This window comes from Clinocottus analis, unplaced genomic scaffold, assembly GCF_023055335.1.
Source record: "Clinocottus analis isolate CAN_PGR_092001 unplaced genomic scaffold, fCliAna1.0.p SCAF_5, whole genome shotgun sequence".
NCBI classification, from domain to species: Eukaryota; Metazoa; Chordata; class Actinopteri; order Perciformes; family Cottidae; genus Clinocottus; species Clinocottus analis.
Genome location: NW_027176207.1, coordinates 1,973,798 through 1,996,291, shown reverse-complemented (window position 1 = coordinate 1,996,291; position 22,494 = coordinate 1,973,798). Strand labels below are relative to the sequence as shown.

The 22,494-nt window shown below is 45.8% G+C and overlaps 1 protein-coding gene across 1 annotated transcript in view; it reads left to right on the top strand.

The window, feature by feature from the left end:
• Window positions 1-22,494, top strand: part of srrm3 (serine/arginine repetitive matrix 3) — a 74,817-nt gene that overhangs the window by 48,856 nt on the left and 3,467 nt on the right. The window contains exons 4-13 of the mRNA XM_068599857.1: window positions 3,779-3,880; window positions 4,722-4,802; window positions 5,274-5,342; window positions 7,770-7,805; window positions 8,054-8,104; window positions 8,699-8,806; window positions 10,708-10,906; window positions 19,198-19,514; window positions 20,189-20,443; window positions 20,525-20,650. Coding sequence (XP_068455958.1) covers window positions 3,779-3,880; window positions 4,722-4,802; window positions 5,274-5,342; window positions 7,770-7,805; window positions 8,054-8,104; window positions 8,699-8,806; window positions 10,708-10,906; window positions 19,198-19,514; window positions 20,189-20,443; window positions 20,525-20,650 — 1,344 coding nt within the window. The remainder of the gene's footprint in view (window positions 1-3,778; window positions 3,881-4,721; window positions 4,803-5,273; window positions 5,343-7,769; window positions 7,806-8,053; window positions 8,105-8,698; window positions 8,807-10,707; window positions 10,907-19,197; window positions 19,515-20,188; window positions 20,444-20,524; window positions 20,651-22,494) is intronic.

Sequence of the window (22,494 nt, the reverse complement as noted above, 5' to 3'; positions counted from 1 at the left end):
AGCTAAAAAACTCAAAGTTAACGTCGTCATGTTCGTCTCAGGTGGCCGCTCTGTCGTCAGGTGAGCTGGTGACGTCACTCTTTCCCTGAGCTTCACGACGTGTCTGTGTGTCCTGGACCTCAAACCTCATGTGATGACGTAACTTCCCGTTGAAGAGGCGGTGTCATGCGGGAACGGACACGGACGGGCCATCGAGCGCCACAGCGGGGAGCTCGGGAGTGCGTGACAACGTGTCGCCCAGCGGATGGACGGCCATTAAAGATTCAACGTCCTCATTCGACTGCACCAGCGGGAGGTTTTTCAGGGAAACATCACAACAACCGACAGATTAGTCGCAATGCAAACGTGTGCAGACCCTCGAGGTTTCCAGAGCGTGAAGCCGAATAAACTCGCGGATCCTTCTGGTGTTTGCCGTGAAATTGTGAGCACACATTGATGTCCCCTTCAGGATTAATTGGTCATAACGTTCGTGGTCCTCTGAGCTTTTTCCCCCTCACACGCGCGGTCAAAATCCAATTTCATTTTTACTTTGCTTCATGATACAAATATTTGCGCAGGTAAACGTTCCCATCGGCCTCCGCTGCACTTTGTGAAATTCAATATTTTGAAATTGTGATAGAAATCGTGATCGTCCTTGAGACGCATGAACAAAGAACGTTTCAGTGAACGAAAGACAAACATGATGTGTCGAGCTAAAGTATTATAATGGAGTAAGAAAAGATGTTTCCACGTCTCCATTAGCTGTATGTCGATCTCTTTATTCTGTGACGATGAGCAGTTCATCTCATCCTTCAAGGCAAAAGAGATATACGTAGATATAGATTCAGATAATAGACTTACTGGTGGAGATGTAGATTTGCTAAATGAAAAGAGGCTCAAATATACTGCCGGCTTCAGTCGCTTTGACTCCACTCAGCTGAGGTTTGATTTAGATGCCATCTTTTCCACAGAGGCCATAACTATTGTCAGCCGAGGCCCTCAGCTGTAGCTTAATGCTCCGACACGCTGCCAGTAAACAGCCGGCAGGACGAGCGCGCTCATAACTCTGTTTACCGATGTCCCGCATCGATTTCCTGCAGGAATGGATGCGAGGGGAAGGGATGCGGCGTGGAGAGCTTCATCCTCGGAGCCGAGCCGGTAACCGAGTGGGATCAATGGGAGGGGGGGAGGGGGGGATCCAATGCTGCAGCCAGAACATCCCCGGTCCTCTTCTGGATATGAGCGCCGTGAAGCCGCCACAGGAGCTTCCAGATTCCCCCTCGTGCTGAGCACCAATCAATCCCTCCTCTTCCTCCTCCTCCTCCTCCTCCTCCTCTTCCTCCCAGGATAACAACCCATAACTCTCTGCAGCGATTGAAATACATCCGTGCTGTCCGAGCTGCGCTGGGCGGGGCCTCGCTGGCGCTCCATCACTGCCGGGTCCCAGCGACCGAGACCCTGAACTCACCAGCGGTGATCACGACCAGATGTCTCCAGCGTATCTGAGCATGGCATCGCTTCAGAGAGGAGAGACAGGATGGGGGAGATGATTTATGTTTGTTAATTGCTCTTCTTGGGATTGTGCGTCTTCCCTACAGGGGTAATATTATGAAGCATAATAATGGCTGTCTGCAAAGGTGCTTCGTCCCCTCTTCCAGTGGCATCAACGTCCTGCGGATGCGTCGCATTGAAGGTCATCTCTCGTGTGTATTGACTTCAAACTTAAAAAGAGTCTCTGACTTTGTTCCTTCTCTCGTGTAGACCGCGACACCCGCACCGCCTCCGGCTGTTTACTTCTCCGAGTGTTGGATTTCTGTTGCTCAAGTTCAAATTAACACGGTGTTTAGCAATGCAAGTCACCAGAGCAGGCGTGTGTGTGTGTGTGTGTGTGTGTGTACAACACTTGGCCGTGCACACAAAGCGCCGTGGTAATGAAGGGAGGTCACTCTGCCGGCGCCGCTCGGCATCCCCGCTGTGCCCGGCGGCGCTCAGCCAATTAAGGGCTTTGTTGCCTCATCTCCTCCCGGCGCTCCGTCAGGCCCGCGCCGGGTTCAAATCCCTCCACACTTTTACACCTTCAACAACACCAGCCGGTCCTCTGTTGTGCGCCGTGTGTGTGTGTTTGAGAACAGATGAACTATCCTTTGCTTTGACAAAGTGCTTTACCGGGTGTCACTTCATTGTCTGCGTCTCATTACTCCTGCCTGCTTTCATCTCCCTCCCTCTAATTGAGGCTGCACGGTTGCTTCCTCCAGGTTACGTCTTCGTCTTCATCACTCTGAGCCAAATAACCGCTCTGTATCCCACATGCTCGGGGAAGTAATCTTATTTAATGTACTCGTGAATTATTCCAGTGTTGCACTTCCGGTTCCCTCGTTTTAAACGTGTTTTGGCGCTGTGGTGAACACCAGCTGAAGTCTGCATGTTTAAAACTGTGATATCAGACATTATCAGTTAATACTTTACTATTGAAGCTTTTCAGTGTCTTATTAAACCAAATGATAAAACATCATCATGCCGACGACTCTGCCTTGAGGACTAATACTCATCTTCATCATGGTTTCTTTTTTTTAAAAGCAGTATTGTCGTAATCTATAACAAAAATATATGCTTTTTCAGTGTGAACTATACAAATTATAATTATTAATTGAGGTAATACAACTATATAATCAAATTCATCTTTGGTATTTTGTCAGAGACAGACATTAATGCTAATGCTAAGCTAACACATACATGTTAGCTAAGCCCCAAAGCTTTCTGTTTGACCTCTATTTCACAATCCGATGGCCTGCGTCAATCATTTAACTGTAATACATCTATACGCCCAATGCTCTGTGTGAGTGTGCGTGTGTGTGTGTGTGTGTGTGAGAGTGTGTGTAGCTCATAAGTAGCATGCACTGGAGTGCGTTGCAGCGACCTCACACCGCTGCAAATGCTGCATCTCTGTGTAAAAAGTAGCAGAAAGCCGACCCGCCGGCTCGGTAACAACACGAGGTCACACAGAGAGGACTGCATGGAAGGAATAATCAGTGTGGTGTGTGTGTTCTTTATCTATTTCTTTAGCCCACGTGAAGCCTGCAAGGTCAACGCTGGTGGATCAGAGGAGGCCACATAAGAGAGAAGGAAAGGGGGGTAGTGGAGCAGGGAGGATTAGGGAGGAGGCTGCCGCCATCTGTCTGTATTTACAATATCGTGCGAGGAACCCGTCGCAGGATGCGAATCCCTCAAGCTGAGCTGCGAGAGTGAGAGAGATGATGATATTCTCACTGCCGGGCTGAGGCGAGATTAGAAAATGTCAGAATGAAAGTACGGCAAGAAGTTTAGTGTGCGAGCGTCGCGCTTTCACACGCGTGACTTCTTGTTTTCAAGGAGGATGGGTCAGTCCACCTCCACTGAAATGACTCAGCAACTATGTCATGGAGGTCCATGAGATGTGTCCGGGCGTGCATGGTCCTCAGAGGATGGATCTCACAGTCTTTGGTTTTAGTGAAATGTCTCAACAATGAATTTAATAAAGCATTGCTGCATGATATTTGGCACAGACCCACCAGCACATATTTAGCATTGTAGCTGCGCACTATCCTTCAGCAAGGAATATACGTTTAAATGTGTTTTTATTGAAGTTGCTCCGAGCTGATATCATTATCAGCTCTTTTAAACTCTCAAATCGGCGGCGCAATAGTTAGCACGCTAACGCTAAACTGAGCGTTTGTCGTCGTCAGCGTGTTAGCATGTCGACGTTAGCATTCAGCTCAAAACACGGTCGTGCATTAATGCTCCTGGACTCTTGTGCCTCCAGGGTAAACCACCTGCACTACCAGCCCGACGAGTATGAAGGGAACCCAGAGCTGGTCGGCTACGAAGATGGAGACTACGACCACGACTACCACAGCGACAGCCGGTAAAGATCCAACACGCCACACGCTGGCCGACGCCGACGTGTTGACCGGCGCTGAATGAAATGAGCCAGCTATCATCTCCTTCACATGGAACAGATCTCAATATACGGAATACTAACCTTTTGGAAACCGTGCGCTAAAATCCTCCCGCGCCCATTTTAAGCCCCAGCATGCCCCATTCAGACAATCTTTTGACATGAAATAAGTCATTTTTCTATTTTTGAACCAAACGACACAGTTTTTTGACTGAAACTCCTTCATAACAGGACAAGACTTTGTTTTATTCGGATTTTTGTTGCAGGTTCTGGTTCTTTAGGTTCTAATCTTTCCAAAAAGGTGTCTTATTGACGCTCCAGGAGGCTTTTTTGGGGAATCTGGCTCACATCATGCTGGATGTTCATAGTTACGATCAAAATATCTTTTAAAAGTGATTTTTTTGCAGATACACATATTCCCAAGACTTTGCTGAACAAATACATACAATAAACACAAGTATTGTAATTAATTTGGGGTTCCTACGACGACTCAAACACAGGGGAAAGGAGGTCTGGAGACAAAATTGGTTCCCATTACCACAGGAAATAAATCAACGGTCATTTCCCCGGAGCGGTTTCCTGTATTGATAACGTTGCATGTTATCGCAGAAGGAATTTAGGAAATGAGAAAATAGACACTTATGGACTCGCATGGAAGCGAACAACTATAATCAGAAATGCATTCCTTCTGAAAATGATTATCATAACAATCACTTGTAAATTACTTCTGCCTCTCTTTCACTCTGGATCTCACTTTTCGATCTCCCTCCTCTCTCTCTCTTTCTCTCTCTTGTTCTCGCCAATTCAGAGTGAAGAGGAAATCGAGCAGCTCTCCATCCCCTCGTCCGAAGAAAAGGAAGAAGAAGAAATCTGGCCGCCGAAGGAGCCGGTGAGTGGGAGCGGCTTCGCTGATGAAGTGGTTCGATTTTACGGCTTTTTCTCTTTTTTTTTTTGTCTTGCCTCCTTGACAGAATAATTACACTGTGGTTACCAGAAGTGGAATTCCAATTATTTTGGGTGTGAATATTGCTAAAGAGTCATCAGATACTGCAATTGGGGAGGAGGGTGTTGAGGGGAGTCATTAGCAAAGTAGTCTCATCCTCTGTTTCCTGTTGAAAAGGTCAGCAAAAGAAATGGAGAGAGCAAGAGACTGAGGGAGATAAAGGGAAGAAAGGATGAGGAGAGAGAGAGGCAGATGTATGAAGGCAGCCGGGGACAAACTGAAAGTCAGCTGAGCTACTATTAGCATGTCACCTTCACTAACGATCATGTCTGACGTCGCCTCGCAGCGACTGAACAGAGCCTCGTTTTGCATTTTTGTCATCGCGTGTGCAAACTCTTCTCCTCTCTCCACCGCCAGGTTTGGCAGCTCCTCACCCAGTCACAGAGAGAAGAAGAAAAAGAGTGGGAAGAAACACAAGCGAGACAGGTGAGCGCGCTCAGGATGTGTACGAGTGTCATCAGCGACGTGTCATCACAGGAAAGAAAGTGACTCTTTAGCGTTTGTCAACTGTTGCCTTCACAGTGATGAGCTGTGAAGGAAACATGAGACGGAAAGGGGAGAGGAGGAGGAAAGATTGAAGCTTAGGAAGCAAGAGAAAAGAAGGAAAGATTGAAGCTTAGGAAGCAAGAGAAAAGGAGGAAAGACTAAAGCGTAGGATGCAAGAGAAAAGGAGGAAAGACTAAAGTGTAGGAAGCAAGAGAAAAGGAGGAAAGACTGAAGCGTAGGAAGCAAGAGAAAAGGAGGAAAGACTGAAGCGTAGGATGCAAGAGAAAAGGAGGAAAGACTGAAGCGTAGGAAGCAAGAGAAAAGGAGGAAAGACTAAAGCGTAGGAAGCAAGAGAAAAGGAGGAAAGACTAAAGCGTAGGAAGCAAGAGAAAAGGAGGAAAGACTAAAGCGTAGGAAGCAAGAGAAAAGGAGGAAAGACTAAAGCGTAGGAAGTAAGAGAAAAGGAGGAAAGACTGAAGCGTAGGAAGCAAGAGAAAAGGAGGAAAGACTGAAGCGTAGGAAGCAAGAGAAAAGAAGGAAAGACTAAAGCGTAGGAAGCAAGAGAAAAGGAGGAAAGACTGAAGCATAGGACGTAAGAGAAAAGGAGGAAAGACTGAAGCGTAGGAAGTAAGAGAAAGGGGGAAAGACTAAAGCGTAGGAAGCAAGAGAAAAGGAGGAAAGACTAAGGCGTAGGAAGTAAGAGAAAAGGAGGAAAGATTGAAGCGCAGGAAGAGAAAATGAGGAAAGACTAAAGCGTAGGAAGTAAGAGAAAAGGAGGAAAGATTGAAGAGTAGGAAGTAAGAGAAAAGGAGGAAAGACTGAAGAGTAGGAAGTAAGAGAAAAGGAGGACAGACAGGAAAAATAGGAAGGGACGTCGTAAAGGAAGAAAGATAAGAAAAGGGAATGGAAGCAGGAAGATTAGAAAGAAAGAGAAGGAGGGATGACTACAAGATAAGGTGGAATGGAAGTGAACAAGGAAAGGAGTCATTAAGAAAAGGAAAGGGTAGCAAGAAATGGCGGTGGACAAGGAAACGAGGGAATAAATAGGAAGGCAATATGGCAAGAAAAAAATAAAATGGAAGTGAAAAAGAGAAGTAGGAAAGACAAGAAAAAAGGGGGAAGAAAGGAAAAAAGAAAGATAAATCAAGCGAGAGAAGGCCGAAGAAGAGAGACGAAATGAAAAGGAAGGGAAGAAGGAAGTGAAAGTGACAGGAAGAGAATTCAGAGCCGGAGCTCATCAACTAACACTTCAGCGCTGCCCAAACGACAAAGACCCACACACACAAACACACACACACACACACACACACACACACCCATCCACATCCGGGCTCCACCCGTCCTCTCTGCTCCCCCCCCCTCCCCCACACTGAAGCAGCTCTGCATTGCAGGTACTGTTGTTATATGAATAATGTATAGCTGTTGAGGGTGGAGGCCTCCTCCTCCAGAGAGTAGCCCCTCTCACTGAGACACAACGCTCTATTTTGACGCACAAATCTCACATGTAGCGACTGCGTCCTGTCAGCAGAGGTGTGACCATGTATGTGTGTGAGAGAAGAAGAAGAAGAAGAAGAAGAAGAAGAAGAAGAAGAAGAAGAAGAGGAAAAGGAGGAGGAGGAGGAGGAGGAGGAGAAGAAGAAGAAGAAGAAGAAGAAGAGGAAGAGGAAAAGGAGGAGGAGGATGAGGAGGAGGAGGAGAAGAAGAAGAAGGAAGAAGAAGATGAAGAAGCAAAGTCTTGGAAAAAAAAATGTTTATCTGCAACAACAAAAAAACACTTAAAGATATTAACTATAAACATCCAGCATGATATGAGCCAGATTCCCCAAAAATGCCTCCTGGAGCGTCAATAAGACACCTTTTTGGAAAGATTAGGACCTAAAGAATCAGAATCTGTAACAAAAATCCCAATAAAACAAAGTCTTGGCTGTTAGGAAGGAGTTTCAGTCAAAAAAACTGTGTCATTCGGTTCACAAATGGAAAAAATACCTATTTTATGCCAAAAGATTGTCTGAATGGGGCATGCTGGGACTTAAAATGGGAGTGGGAGGATTTTCGCCCACGGTTCCCAAAAGGTTAAGGTAAATAGAGAATGTGGCACACAGCACAGACGAGATTACGGCTTCAACCTCCAGCAGTTGTCCAGGAACGCCGCCGATGTCCCAGAATGTATTTCAAGAAGCGAGTTCAGTAATTCCCCGAACATCTGAGATCTGGAACATGGACACGTGGATGTAAAAATACTTTGTCTGAAGGTTCACCAGATCTCACACCTGCGTGTTGGAGCAGGACGCTGCACTGAACATTGACTTTGCACTTCATCGCGATGACGCTTGTGGATGTTTTTCTCCTCTTTTCTCGTCTTCGTAGATCTGCATCCGGCTGCAGGAAAAAGAGGAGACACAGGTGTGTACGGACCGAGACGAAAAGAACACACAATACATTATAACATACATAACATGTGTAAGGTGTGTGTGTTATTGTCATTTCTGCCTACTGATTGTTCAAAAGACAATCCATATGGGTGAGTGGTACACTGAGTTTCCTTTTTTTATTTTTTATTTTTTTTTTACAAAGGGTGTGAATGAATGTGTGTGTGACGTGCTTCAAAGTGCGCGGCCCCGTTGTGTCTCACGCATGCCGTTTGTTTTTAGATCGGGCAGCCCAAAGAACAAACACAGAGACAAGAACAAACAGAAAAAGAGGTGAGACGCACACAGACTCACTCTGACGCCTCCACACGCTAATGCTAACGCTAACGCTGAGCCCAGAGGCCCACGCGGCTGCTTTTTCTCTCTTCACGCGTCACATCCGTCGTCAGGTGACGGTCGATGTGCATGCACACACGCTGTGAGAAGACAGGGCGCCGCGTTCGTCCTCTGCGCACGTGGAGAAAAAACCCCGCGAGCGACGCCGCCGGGTCTAATCTGGAACAACGCTCAGCGGCTCATACATTTATATTGATATTTTACACCCCGTCATCTCGGGCTCGGACTCACGGGAGAATGCAAATGGCCGAGCTGTGAAGCACAGAGTGCGTCTTCTCGTAGATTCCCGTGCTACACGTTGCGTAACGCCCCCCTCCCTCTCCCCCCCCCCCCCCCCCCTTCTTGATTAGAATATATATCGAAAGTGTGAAGAAGCGGCGCATGAACTGTTTTGCATATCACAGGATGGACTACTCAGCTTGCCGTGATGTCTGAGTACATACACATGGCTTTATGTATATGTATATGTGTGTGTGTGTGTGTGTGTGTGTGTGTGTGTGTGTGTGTGTGTGTGTGTGTGTCATCCCCCAGGTCCCCCGGTGAGACCCCCAGTAGGAGTTCCCAGCGTCAAGGCAGCTGCTGTAGCTCCCGTAGCGCCTCCCTGTCCTCCACACGGAGCGCCTCCAAATCTCCCGCCAGGTAGACTCCTCTCGACACACTCACACACACACACACACACACACACACACACACACACACACACACACACTCGGCTGTGTCTCATCGCACACGGGTACCGCCACCAAGCAGTTTCCCTGGCGACTGTCAGCCTCCCTCTGACTCCCGTGTGAGGACGCCGACGGGCCTCCGCAGTAATGAGCCCCATTAAACAGCCGTGGTGTCACTCTGCACCCGTCACCCCGCTCGTCACTTCATGGAGCATTAAACGTCTCGTTTGTCTTTTATTCAAGCTGAGTTTACTCTGTCGTGATTGTTGTTTGAACTCTCTGGCTTTGCGGTCTTGGATGTCGGGTTATTTTTAGGATTCTCGAGCATTTTTGTTGTTGTTGTGACATGTTAAAAACAGCATTGGGCAGTTCCTTTCCCAATTATTTTTCGAGCAAATAAGAGTTGGACTGTGGTATTCTGCCTCTGAAGGAGCCACGGACAGGACAGAGAAGTGTTGTGTCACATTCAGCCAACGTTTCTCATCAAAAGTTTGAAGACTTTTAAAGAGCAACACTGGTGTTTTCAAACTGATTCTCCAATGTGTTTTTCCTTGTGACTAATGGGGCCAACAATTGTTGAAACTGCTCCAGTACTGAGGATGAACGCTGCAGGATAACAAGCCGCTCCTCACCGCTGATTGGTAGTATAAGCATTATGGAAAGTACGGACAGACAAACACACCTCCCGCTGCATAATGTGTGTTATTGTGTGTCTCCTCCTGAACTCTGGCATCACATCCACGTCGCTGCAATCAGCCACATGTTCAGCCGTGACATTGAAAATCTGTGTTTTTCATCTGCGGCCGTTCTCCCTCGATACCGGACGACCGATTTCAATTCCGATAGCGTTCTCCAGAGGGAGAAAGGGTCGTCTGCCTGCTCGCCAAATATGCTAAATATGACACACGGATCCTCATGTCAAACACACACTGTTGCTGTAACACCGGCAGTAACAAAGAATCACACAACAATCTGTTATTTTATGATAAAGAGATGAGGAAATAGGATGAAATGGAATCAAACAGAAAGCCAGCGTGGAACAGGAAATACAGAAATCAGAGAGAGAGAGAGAGAGAGAGAGAGAGAGAGAGAGAGAGAGAGAGAGAGAGAGAGAGACACGTCACCACATCGACGTCCATGAAGATGCACAGAAAGAGTTTGGAAATTAAAATCAATGCATCTTTATTTTTGATCTTTGCACATTTGATAGATTTCTAGCATTCTGTCCAATAGAAACAGAGAAACTACTTCCTCCTGTGCGTATTGACTCCCGTCTTCGTCACGGCCGGTGATGTTCGGTGCGATCGCTCTGACGGCTTCCAGGCGGCGTGCGCCAGGCAGTTGGGTGAATCCCAGCATGAGGTTTAACTTTGGGCTGCAGAAAATCGTCCCCAGTTTCCACAGTGGCCTCACCTGTTTGCCCATATGGATTATTCTCCATGTAATAAGTAGTAGGTTGATGGGGTCTTGGTGGTGGTTAGAGTCACAGATTAACAACAAAATTGATTTGACTGCATTCAAATTTTTCATGGTTTTATACTGCAATGACAGTGAGGGAAAAAAAAATGGTTTTCTTGGAAGCCAATGAGACATTTTTGGCCACGAAGGCGTCCAGAGGGAGTATTTATGACACGACATGAAACATACTAATGCAATCAAATCAAACAAACCCACATGGGACTCGTATCTGCAGCCCACATGTAAAGCTCATGGGCCCCACATGGACGCGCTGGCCGGGATGTTGGTTCTTGTGCGTTCATCGATGCGTCCGCACGTCGCTCGCCCCGATCAGGCCAACAGAAGTCTCCTGTTCCTCCCAGCTTTACCCAGAGTGCCGCCGTGCGGCTCTGCTTCTTCTTCTTCTCCTTCCAGACTGAACTCCAAGCACAAGACGGACGGGCAAAAGGCGTCCGGCTCTCCGTCCCCGGGCTCCAACGCCGCCAGCGCCGCCGCCGCCAGCGCCGCCGCCGCCAGCGCCGCCGCCGCCTGGCACAACGGGGACCACGGCCAGCGGAGCCGCAACGGCAAGGCCGGCAGGATCAACCACGGCGAGGGCGAGAAAGGGCACGATGTATGTAGTCTCCTCTATCTTGCTCCCACACCTCCCCCACACCTCCTCCCTCCTCCTCCTCCCCTCCACAACCCGCTCCAACGATATCTCTGCACAGTCTCGATGCGTTTTATCTTGCTTCCTTTTTCTGTTGGTTGACATGAATTCTCATCTTGTCTGATGTTGAAAGGTTTTCTTTCATCCTGTCCTCAGTTATTCGTAGGTTGTAGCCCAGTTCATGTGATTGTTATTATTCTTTCTGACGTGTAGAAGACGCTCCTGTCCTGCGTAGGAACGTTGCCGCTCCCGCTGCTTTTGTTTCTGGTTCTCTTAGACTCCTCTGCCATCTTGTTTTTTCTTTCTATTCCTGTATTTTTTCCTTGTTGTTTGCCGGTAGCAGAGGGAGGCAGGGAGCAGAGACAAGAGGTTTTAGTGCCTCGCAGAGCGCACCTCGGAGGGGAATACGAGCCGCACGCGTTTCCAAATGAATGAGCACAAACAGGAGTTGTTTCTTCAGAGCGAGCGGCCGCTCAGGCATGAAACAAACACAGGAATAAAGTTTAGCCAGGGACAGGTATGACTAGTTCAGACGTTTGCTCCCCCACAAAGGTCCACGCCCGCCAAGAAATATCACAGAAAAATGTGTCTCTTGGGAATGATAACCTCTAAGTTTTACTGCAGATAAAGCCGTAATTAGCCAATGTTTCAAGAGTCACAATTACACGTCTGAGGGCGCTTCAAAGTGATAACAATCTGCAATTTCTCCTGGAACCGACAAATCCAATTACTTATAGAAAGTCTTGATCCGAGCATGCAAAAAATTAATCGTTGCTCCCCGTTATCCGCTGTGTGCTGCCCGCATGGAAGATAAAGAAAAAAAACTCAAATAAAAGCAAATCAAATAAATCAGGACAATTATATTGCTTTTAGTCTCCTGATGCAATGAATGTATATTAAAGTCTCAGGGAAAGGGAAATTAAAGCATCTTTAGTTTCTGTAATGTGATATATTTCTGCAGGAAATTTAAATGCAATTCTAAGACGGATGAAGGTTAATTTAATAAATTATTCCTCAAGCACGTTTTTGCACGCTGAAACCCAAACACACGCCTCCTTTTAAGATGCTAGCTACACGCTAACAGTCATGTGATGGACGGTTTAGCCATTAAGGTCCAACTACTTGAGTACTTTAATTAAAATATGACAATTGCATTTCCCATTTTGTCGTCTTGTTGGACTCTAACCACAACAGAAAACTATCGCAGCGGCGTGTTGCACTTCGTTGTTGTCCAGCAGGGGGCAGCACAGAGCTGCTAGCACTTAAAGGCTAAGTATGGCGTCGCAGAAGTGCAGAGGAGCGTCCTTTTTTGTTATTAAAATGCATAATTTCTTTGTTCCACCTGGTAGAAATGTATATGTAGGCATTTCAAATCTCCCATAGAAACTATGTTGTGATAATGAATTAAAATCACGACACTCGGTGGACCCTCTGAGTACAAAAATCCTAAAATAAACCTCCACCGCCGTCCACAATCGGCTCCTGAAGAGTTTTAAATCACAGTTATTCCCTTCCAAGGGTTTAATGCGGCGCTGCTCCTTGTGTGTTTTGGCTCTTTAGAAAATAAGCCGCTCCGTTCGTCTCTGATTACCTTCCAAGACGCTGAGTTTTAAATCCCTTCCTGCTATTATTGAAACAACCTTCTCTCCCGTACGGCAAATGGATCATCGGAGCGACGGCAGGACGGCAGACGATTACGTCGGAGTAAAACAAAAGAGCGGGGATCGCTCGCGAAATCGTCTTTCTCTGTCGAAATGTGCATCTGAATGGGATGCAGAAGAAAAAGGATGTTTTCTATTTTCTACTCCAGCTTGCATGTGTCTATGAGGTCTCATCTGGTCTCTCTCTCTCTCTCCCTCTCTCTCTCTGCTTATTTCATTCATTACTGTTTCTTTTTTTTCCTTATCAAAAAGTATAAAGTGGTATTTACCCCATGAATAAATGCCCAAATCTTTCTGTCTCATTTATATAAAAAGCACTCAAATGCTTTGGAGCCGGACCAAGTAGGTTAACCGGGTATGTGGAATAGTTTCTTCTTGTCAATACCGTTGTCTTTCTTCTCAAGCACACGCTCTGCTCAGTGATAGATCCTCTTCTCCTCCAGGCGTCCAACAGCTCCTGCCAAACCACCAGGAGTTAAACACACACACACACACACACACACTCCTCTCCACCGTTTCTCTCTGCCATGTCTACCGGCGTGCATGTTGCCCTCTAGGTGGCAGTGTCTGTCCCCGGCGTCTGTGGTTTCTGCTCCATCTGCTCAGGCCGGTGGGGAACGGCAAGCGAGGTCTGTTTGTTAACGAGCGTCAGAGCCCTTCGAGAGGGGAGCATGTAATTGGCTCGCCCCCGTTTTTATTTTTACTTTTTTTAATCTCCACCGAAAAAAAAAAAAGCTCAAATATTTCTTCTTTCATCATAATCCCCAAACTGAAATCTCCACACGAGGACGGTTATGTGTGACAGATCCTGGATCCCACTGAAGTTTGACTTTACTGCAGCAGTTGTGTGGTTTAGCAAATGTTCTGTACAGCAGCTCTGGTTGTGTATCTCTCTCTCTATCTCTATCTCTCTTTATATATATATATATATCATCTCAGTTTGTGTTCCTGTAGTTGTCCTCTCGCCCCGTTTTGGAACGGTGTCGTCCGCGACGTGGCGGACGCTCCCGGACGCTTCCCGTGGAGAGACCTGTGCGCTGCTCTTTATCAGAGGGGAAGTTAAGCAGTCGTGCGTTTGCTTCAACCAACGAGATCGCCCTCTCCCTCGAAGCCTTTCGCTCTTGTACAAGTTTGCTTTTGAGGCTGAAATGGGCTCTTTGCGGCTCCATTTGAACAAAGATAAAATGGAGACTCGACGGACGTCTGCGACCTGCGAGGATCACATGACTGAAGGAGACGTCAGCTTTCAGTCGAGCCGGTTGCTAACTAGCTCTCCGAGGTTATCCGTGAGGAAACACTGAACTATGAGACATGTAGCAAGCCAAGCGTCATGAATATTCATGCTAACCAGACCTCGAGTTACTCCACGAGGGTTACAGATGGTGCTCGTCAACCCCTGATTGACTTGGACAAGAATACTGCAAAATAAGAACATTACTGATTGAGAGGGATTATTTTAGCATGAGAATGAAGCAGGTGAATCCTACTCATTGTGCCTCTAGCGTGTCGGTGTGACTTAAAGCGGCACTGTTCACAATGTCTGCCTCGAAGAGGACACAAAACTGTGGTAATTATTCATTAGAAAAATCAGAAAAGCAAAAACGTATCCACCGTTTTCTTTTTTCAATAAAACTCACAAAACCCAAAACAATTGTGAGTTATCAGTACTAGCATGAAGCAGTAAACATGCTAGCATATTAGCTTGCCAGGGTAGTGTTAGCTTGTTCAACAAGAAACGGCATTCATTAGAAAAATAAGATCTTGCAAAAATGTATCCACCATTTTCTTTTTTCCATAAAAAAAATCACAAAACCCCAAAAAATTGTGAGTTGTGAGTACTAGCACATAGCAGTAAAGAGGCTAGCAGATTAGCTCGCTGGGCTAGTGTTAGCTGAGGCGACCCCGCTCGGTCATGTGACCCTCTCCTCTAGTACTTCGTTGTCAGTACTATCACATAGCAGTAAACAGGCTAGCAGATTAGCTCGCTGGGCTAGTGTTAGCTAAGGCGACCCCGCTCGGTCATGTGACCCTCTCCTCTAGTACTAAGTTGTCAGTATTAGCACATAGCAGTAAACAGGCTAGCAGATTAGCTCTCTAGGCTAGTGTTAGCTGAGGCGACCCCGCTCGGTCATGTGACCCTCTCCTCTAGTACTAAGTTGTCAGTATTAGCACATAGCAGTAAACAGGCTAGCAGATTAGCTCTCTAGGCCAGTGTTAGCTAAGGCGACTCTGCTCGGTCATGTGACCCTCTCCTCTAGGACTTTGTTGTCAGTACTAGCACATAGCAGTAAAGAGGCTAGCAGATTAGCTCTCTAGGCTAGTGTTAGCTGAGGCGACCCCGCTCGGTCATGTGACCCTCTCCTCGCAGGTCACGGCGGTCTGTCGGGATGCAGAATCAGTCACTGCAGCGTTTTCTTTCCAACACGTATGTTTTGTGACCATCGGCTCGGTTCAGTAAACACGCGTGCTTCACTTCCCTGAGTCCGATGGAGAGCGGCGCCGGGAGGCGTCCATGACGGTCTCCTGCACGGCGGGCGAGCCGGTCCCAAACCGGGCCAGTCGTCCTCTTGCTCATTCTTAATGGATGTCGTCAAACACTTCAAACACACGTACACGGGCTCTTGAAAAAAATAACCAGGACAACTCACACATGTATTAACACGACTGTTATTTTAAAGGGACCCAAGCCATTTTGAACATAAGCTCCGCCCCCTTCCCTTCCCTCTTCCCCCTGTTGGAAGTTGTAAACAGCAGATTTGGCGAAGCTCCTTGGGCTCTCTCTCTCTCTCTCTCTCTCTCTCTCTCTCTCTCTCTCTCTCTCTCTCTCTCTCGCTCTATCTCACCGTGCCTGTGTTTACAGTGACACATAAATATAAAAAAAAGACCGCCTTACGAGTAGAGAAGCGCTGCTGCCGCTGCTGAAGAAACCCAAAATGTGACTGGGGTCCCTTTCAAATGTGCCGACTCTCTAGTTGTCCATCTTAGCAGTGATCGCTCCTCCAACACTCTTCTACCCCTCCTCCTCCTCCTCCTCTTCCTCCTACCTGTTCATCTGTGTCATGTGTGACTCACGTCTCACTCTTGTTGTCCCGGCCTTTTTCTTCCCACGTATCTCTCACATCTGCCAGCTCTGCATGTCTCCCCCCCCCCCCACCCCCTTCCTCACCCCTTATAGCTATATACTCTACATGGATGTCCACTAATATGACAATTAACTCTATCCGCTTACTTCTACTCCCCCCCTCCCTTCTCCCTGTTTTGATACAAATATGGCTGCATTTGTACAAGCGAAAAAGACAAAGCAAATCATGTAGTTTATAGATTTCATCCTTTTGTTTCTAATTTTAGTTTGATTTGAGTTTCATCTGGAATCTTTTTATTAGTTTTTTTTAGTTTTCTCCCCTCTATTTTCTTTGTACTTTTTGGTTTGTTTGTCTCTCCTTAGTCTCTGGACACAATATGCAGCTTTGATACTAAAAGAGGTCATTGTCTTTTTCCCATTTCGCTGCGGAGAACATTCCTTTCTCCTTTTTTCTTTTTTCTTTCTTTCCTTTTTTGTTGATATTGCATACGTGTCACTGATTGAAATGGAAGGTAGGTAACGCTTTGCCTACGCACGTGATCTTTATGCAGATGAGAATGTGACAAGCACCCTAGCCTGAGTGACGTCAATGTTTCTCTCTCTCTCTCTCCCTCTCTCTCTCTCTCTCTGTTATTACCAATGGTCTCTAACCAAATTGATTTAACCTCATCAATTATGATTGGATTACGTAGAGCTCTGGTTTTCCTCTTTCCTCCTTAACTTCATTCTGAAGTCCAATCCCCCCGCTCTACCCTCCAGGTCCATTTCTTTCTCCAGTTTTTGTTTTTCTTTCTGTTTTTGGTAGAATGCATTTCCTGTCTGTCCAGCATCTCTCTGTCTGTCGGTGAATTAGTACATCCGTCTTATGATTTTCACCACATTGATTTTCCACGACTGATTTCTGATATCTGTCATCAGCACCAGTGGTTGTGTGTCTTCTTCCGACGCTTAGTGGTCTTCTCTCTAGTGGAGAACTTCTTTCTGCAGCGGCCAGTCGGTGCTTTTTGTTGTAAAAGTGTTGAACACGAAGCAGTTCAGACTGCACAGTGTAATGCATGTGAAAGAGACCGCTCGCTGTATTTGGTTTCCAACTATAAATCGCCCGTCGGAGAGTAACTCTCCGACGGGCGATTTATCCTTTTATGGCTTACAATGAGCAGTGTATAACTGTGCATCACAAGCCTCGGCCCCTACCTCCCACTGAAGCACTCGTCCATCTTCTATTTCTGTTGAATGCTTAAAATAGAGGCTGGGAACATGTCTGAACTCACCTTCTACTACACACGGATATTACAGGATAAGGCTGGCATTACTCATCACCTGTGTTTTTCTTACCATGAGCAAAATCCCTTGAAAAGACCTAACTTGCGTTGTTTTATGGGTATGTCAAAGCTTTCTGACTTTTCTTTTACTAATATGTGAAATATTAGTTCCCACTGAAGAGGTACAATTATAAAAAGAGATCACAAATATGTAGTTTTATTATTAACCAAGACTAAGTCTACAGCTGCACAAGGCTCAGTAAGGCAAAACCAAGCTAAATGCTAACGCCAGCATGCTAACATGTTCAAAATGACAATGCTAACATGCTGATGTTAAGCTGCTGTAGTGCTGAGTGAGCATGCTAACGTTTGCTAATTCCAGCTAAACACCAAATACAGCTGAGGCTGATGGGAAAGTCATCCATTTTGTGGGTTTTTAGTCATAAACCAAAGTATTAAACACAATGTAGTTGATCGGATGCTAGCACAAGACCCGAGGATCACCGGCGTCAGAGGGTTTCATCCTCTGGGGAACATGAATGTCTGGACAAAATGGCTAATCGCACAATAGCTGTTGAGATATTACCTTCTGGACCAGGCGGCCGACCGACACTTCCATCCGTAGAGCTAAGCTAGGGGTTAGCTCAATGTAATCCTTAAACATCTGGGCTCTGTAGTTTTTTTAAACTAAACTGCAAACCTCACCCAAACCAAAGTAACGCTGACTACTCTCACCTGCAAATGTATACACATGTTGGGCACCGGGGAGTATTTACAGCACGAGGACAGTCTTTATGAGTCTTAAAATAAACTACACAGCCCATACTTATCCTCATCAAGGAGGAAAACACAGAATACTGCCGGCCTTATCCTTTAACACACAGTAGTCATGTTGAACACTTCTAGCTTCAAGGTGATTCAGTCCTTTTGTGAGTCTAAAAGTAGCTTTTCACTTTAAAGTCCAAAAGGATCAAATCGCATCCTTTATTGTTTTACCAGTTAGATGCGATTTTACTGACCTTTCACTGACCAAATGCTTTTCTGGGCTTTATAAAATGTGGTTGAACCCGAGCCAACACCAGACCCCCTGTTGTTATATGTGGCAACAACTCCCTGGAAGTACATTACCAGAAACGTTGGCTATTGTGTGAGCTGTCGGTGCCCTGCATCAAACACAGAAGCTCAGGCAGTTACTGTCGCCTGCAAACGTGTCGGCAGTAAAACAACACCTGCCCCGTGGTAGATACGACATGGAGAGGAAAATGGTGAAGAAAATACCTCAAACTCTCGCCAGCAAGTTGCTCTGTGATGTTCCTGAAGGTGGCTGGGCCCAGAGGAGTTACTCTCTGTGTGAGGGATTCCCTGCACATTGTGGTTTTCCTCTCTGCTTTTCAGTTCTTTTCCATTGATTTCCATGCATTGTCTCATGAGTCACTGGCAGGGAAGGGTTTTGTGTCTTTTTCTCTTGCATTTTGTGAATCTAATGATGCACTTATGTTGCCCCACTTTTCCCTTTTCTTCATACCTTACCTACTAAAGGAGGGAATACCACTTTATTGGTAAGTGGATGTTAACCAGAAGGGAGTTAAACAAGAGTAACCATTAAAAAAAAAAACAAAGAAAATGGGTCGCTGTTCACATCTCAGCAAATGTCTACAGGAAAAAAAATCCAGAAAGAGAAAATTGAGTAGCAGACGATTTGTTTTCTGATTCGATTGATTCAATAATTGTGATCTTTATTTTGTTCCTTCCATTTCTGTGATGTTCCGTCAAGTTGTCTTCTCTTTCTGTTTTGTTTCTCTTTTTCTTTTTTTTAACCATTACTCAAAAAAAAACAAAAAAAAACTGAAGTCCTCTTTTTCTACTCTACACAATCTGTAGCTCTGTACCTTCTGCCTTTGCTCTTTAACTTATTTGGTTCACAGTTTTGTTTGATTTTTTTCCCCCTCTCTTCCTCCTCCTAGTTTTTTTGTTTGTTTTTGCGATTATGATTTCTTCAACTCATTATGGTTTTGCATGCCAAGTATTGCATGCGCTGCACCATAGAGGACTATCTATAAGCCATATGGAGAAAACCTAGACCTTTTTTCTTTTAGATGTTTACCTTCTTTTGGCAAGTACACCGTAGCGCTCAATCACCGACCCAGAAACACTCTAATTCTCCTTTTGTCCTTTTTTTCTTTTTTTGTTTTCTTTCTTCTTCTTCTTTCTTCTTTTTTTTCCTTTGTTGGTCATAATTTGTTTCTACAGAAGCTCCGTCTGCTGACCGCTGGCTCTCTGCAGCCCTCTCTGCTGAGAGAGCACAAGCTCCACAGCGCCCCCAGCAGGAGCCAAACGGGGTCGACGTGCACGGCGGCGGCGGCGGCGGCGGCGGGAGGAGGGGGAGAGGCTGGGAGTGTGGACGGCAGACACACGGCTGTGGGGGGGTCCGCGGCACATCCGGCGGCGAGGAGAGGGAGCCGGAGAGGCCACAATAAGACCTCCCGCTCGCCCGCCCACAGCAGCGACTCCGCCCACTCGCAGCACAACCACGCCCACCGAGGGAGGACCTCTCGCCGGCAGAGGAAGTGAGTTTGCCTCCATTCATCATCCATCTTTAGACGCGCCTCCGGAAGAATTCAGTTTGTCTCTCGTTCTCTAAATTTATCTACTAATGGACCACAAGTAAAGAAACAAGCGCTAGCAAGGGGCCGTCCAAAAACACCCCCAACAGCCGGGAGTTCGGCTCTTTAATTCACGGTTTTCCATCATCAACATATCAGCAGCAAAGTCACAATATTGTCTGTAACTTGTCTGAGAGGAGGAGAATCCTGTCCTCATCTTTTCCCACAACGTGCAACATGAAGTCTGCTTCTTTAATGATTTTTTTTTTTTTGGGCGAGCAGGAGTCGTCCTTCAATCAGAGCATCGGCGGTTCAATCCCCGACCCGCCAGCCAGCGTCGATGTGTCCTTGAGCAAGACACTTACCCCTAAAATTGCTCTCGTTATAGAGTTATAGTCCTAATAAGTGTGGATGATTCCTTTGTGAAGCGCCTTAGAGTATTCATAAAAGTGCTTTATTAAACCATTATTAATATAAATATACTGATAAACAGGTGTGGGTGTTGTACTGCGGAGGCGTGTGACTAATCTTCCCTTGAGAAGACGCAGCTGCACAGCATGTGTTGTACTGACCTCGCCAGCCTGAACTTGAACAGACGTCAGATTAATAATCCCGACACCTCCGCTCCGTCACCGCAGGACAAAAGGAGGCCACTCTTCCAAGCGCCACCACCGCTCCAGTCGGGGTCAGGCGCACCACCGCAGCCCGTCGGCGTCTCCGGGACGCCACCCGCACGCGTCGGGCCGGAAGAAGGAGGAGTCCCAGAGGAGCAAACCCAACCTGCGGCAGCGCAGCAGCTCGTGGAGCAGCGGGCGCTCGTCCTCGCGCTCCGCCTCCAGGGACCGAGGCGCCAGCAAGGCCAAGTCGCCGCACGGCCGACAGAACAACTCCAGGTACGAGCGCCCCTCCCCCGTCCTCGCCGCTCTCTCTCCTAACGCTGTTCTGACGGCGTTCCCTCCACGTGTGTCTCGCAGAGAGAAAGACAGCCAGAACCACTCCGACGCCGACAGCCGGGCCCGCCGCCGCTCACGCAGCTACTCGCCCATCCGCAAGCGGAGGAGAGACTCGCCCAGCTTCATGGAGGCTCGCAGGATCACCAGGTAACGCAGCAGAAACCTGATGCGTTGTCAAGATTCATATCTGCTCATACTTTCAGTTACTTCCTCCCTGTGTGGACTCTCCTCCAGCAGAACAGAGTAACACGTCTCCCACGAGATTCCTGTTGAATTATATTTAATACGTCTGGAAGTAACATCTCTTTTACATGACACACTTCCTTTTTTTTTTTTTTGCCGGAGGTAAGTTATTACTCTGCAGTTGAAGCGTTTTCTAATATTTAACTGGAGCGAACGTCGCTCTTTTTTTTTTTTTTACAGCTGCAAATTACAACAAGGACGAGCAAAAGGAAATAAAAAAGAGGGGAAGTTGTTCCCGCTTTCACTCACAATGGACATTTTAAGAAGCACATCCAGATCCTTTTAATGCTTTTTAGAGTGGAAACAAAATGCTGCGCGCATCAGGAATGAGGCGTTTACGAGGGTGTGCATGTTCGGTTCGTTTAGGGAGGAAACTATGAAGTAAAACCTGTTTTTATACATTAATATATCATATCCAGCTATGATGGAGTTGGTTATTCCCTCAGTATTCTTTGTAAATCGCTGCGTTGTGAACACAATAACCCTTTAACGGTGTTGTCTGTCCTTTACCGTCAAATGTTAACACAACATGAAAACAGATAAAAGGATTTATTGCGGTTGTTTCTTCTCACAACATGTTGAGGAAGCACTTTTTCCAGCCCTGATTGGTGCCCGCAGGATGTAGTTTGTGGTGCTATTATATTACAGTGTTGTGTTTTACTGGCAGCTGTTGCTCTCCGTTTAAATCAATGAAACACAGAATAACAGAAACACACCTCATGATATAGAAGCACACTGCAGCCGCAAAATGACAACACAACCCCTCACAAACACACTGAACATCTCAAGCGTCGTGAGTGGGTTGTTCATTCAGGACCGATGGAAAACTGACACAAAATATGAAGTCTGAAAACAAAAGGCAAAGACAAATCTGCATTGATGGATTAATCTTGTTTGAGCGACGGATTTGTTTGTGTGTTATTGTTTATTGTTCCAGAAAATATGAATCAACGCTCCACTGGACTGAGATCAGATGTCGTGTATCATGAAGATATGTTTAAATTACAGTCAACAAATCTAAAAAACTCTTCACACGAAACTATTTTGATCACTTCCTTTTGTTATCCACGTCTTTAATAAACATATTATTATATTTCCTCCGTACATATTTGGACCTTTTCAACTACTTCACATATTCGGCTACGGAAACCGTTCGACTAGTAAAATATTTAGCTATTTGAGGAATCGATGGCTAGATCTCTTCATATTTTTAACTATTCAAATTTTTGAGTTATTAAGCTTTTTATGATTTTTTTTTTTTTATGAATATGATCCAATAGGGAAAATCTTCAAATCCTCTTCAACTTCAAAAGCTTACAGGTTCTGCATACATTCAGCTAAAGACACTATTTACCTTTTAAAATGTTGACAAAGCCTTCAGCATTTTTTCTATAATTTCAGATTTTTTTTAATATATTTAACTTTTTCAACTGTCACCGCTTTTTTAGCAGCTTTTCTGACTTTAAAATGAATGTGTATTGAGCTATATTCAGCTATTTTAAGCTATATTCCACTATGTTCATCTATATTCAGCTATTTCTTTTAAAATATTTCAGCTTTAAGGTTCAGCTTTATGTATTTCAACGCATTTTCAGAAGGAATTGTTCTTTCTAGTTATGGATGAATGAAATGAAATGAATAAAAAGCACTTTATTAATCCCCAAGGGGAAATGTTTTTGTCACAGTAGCATCCCACACTTACAGACATCAAATGAAATAAACTAAACACACAAAATAAAATAAATAAA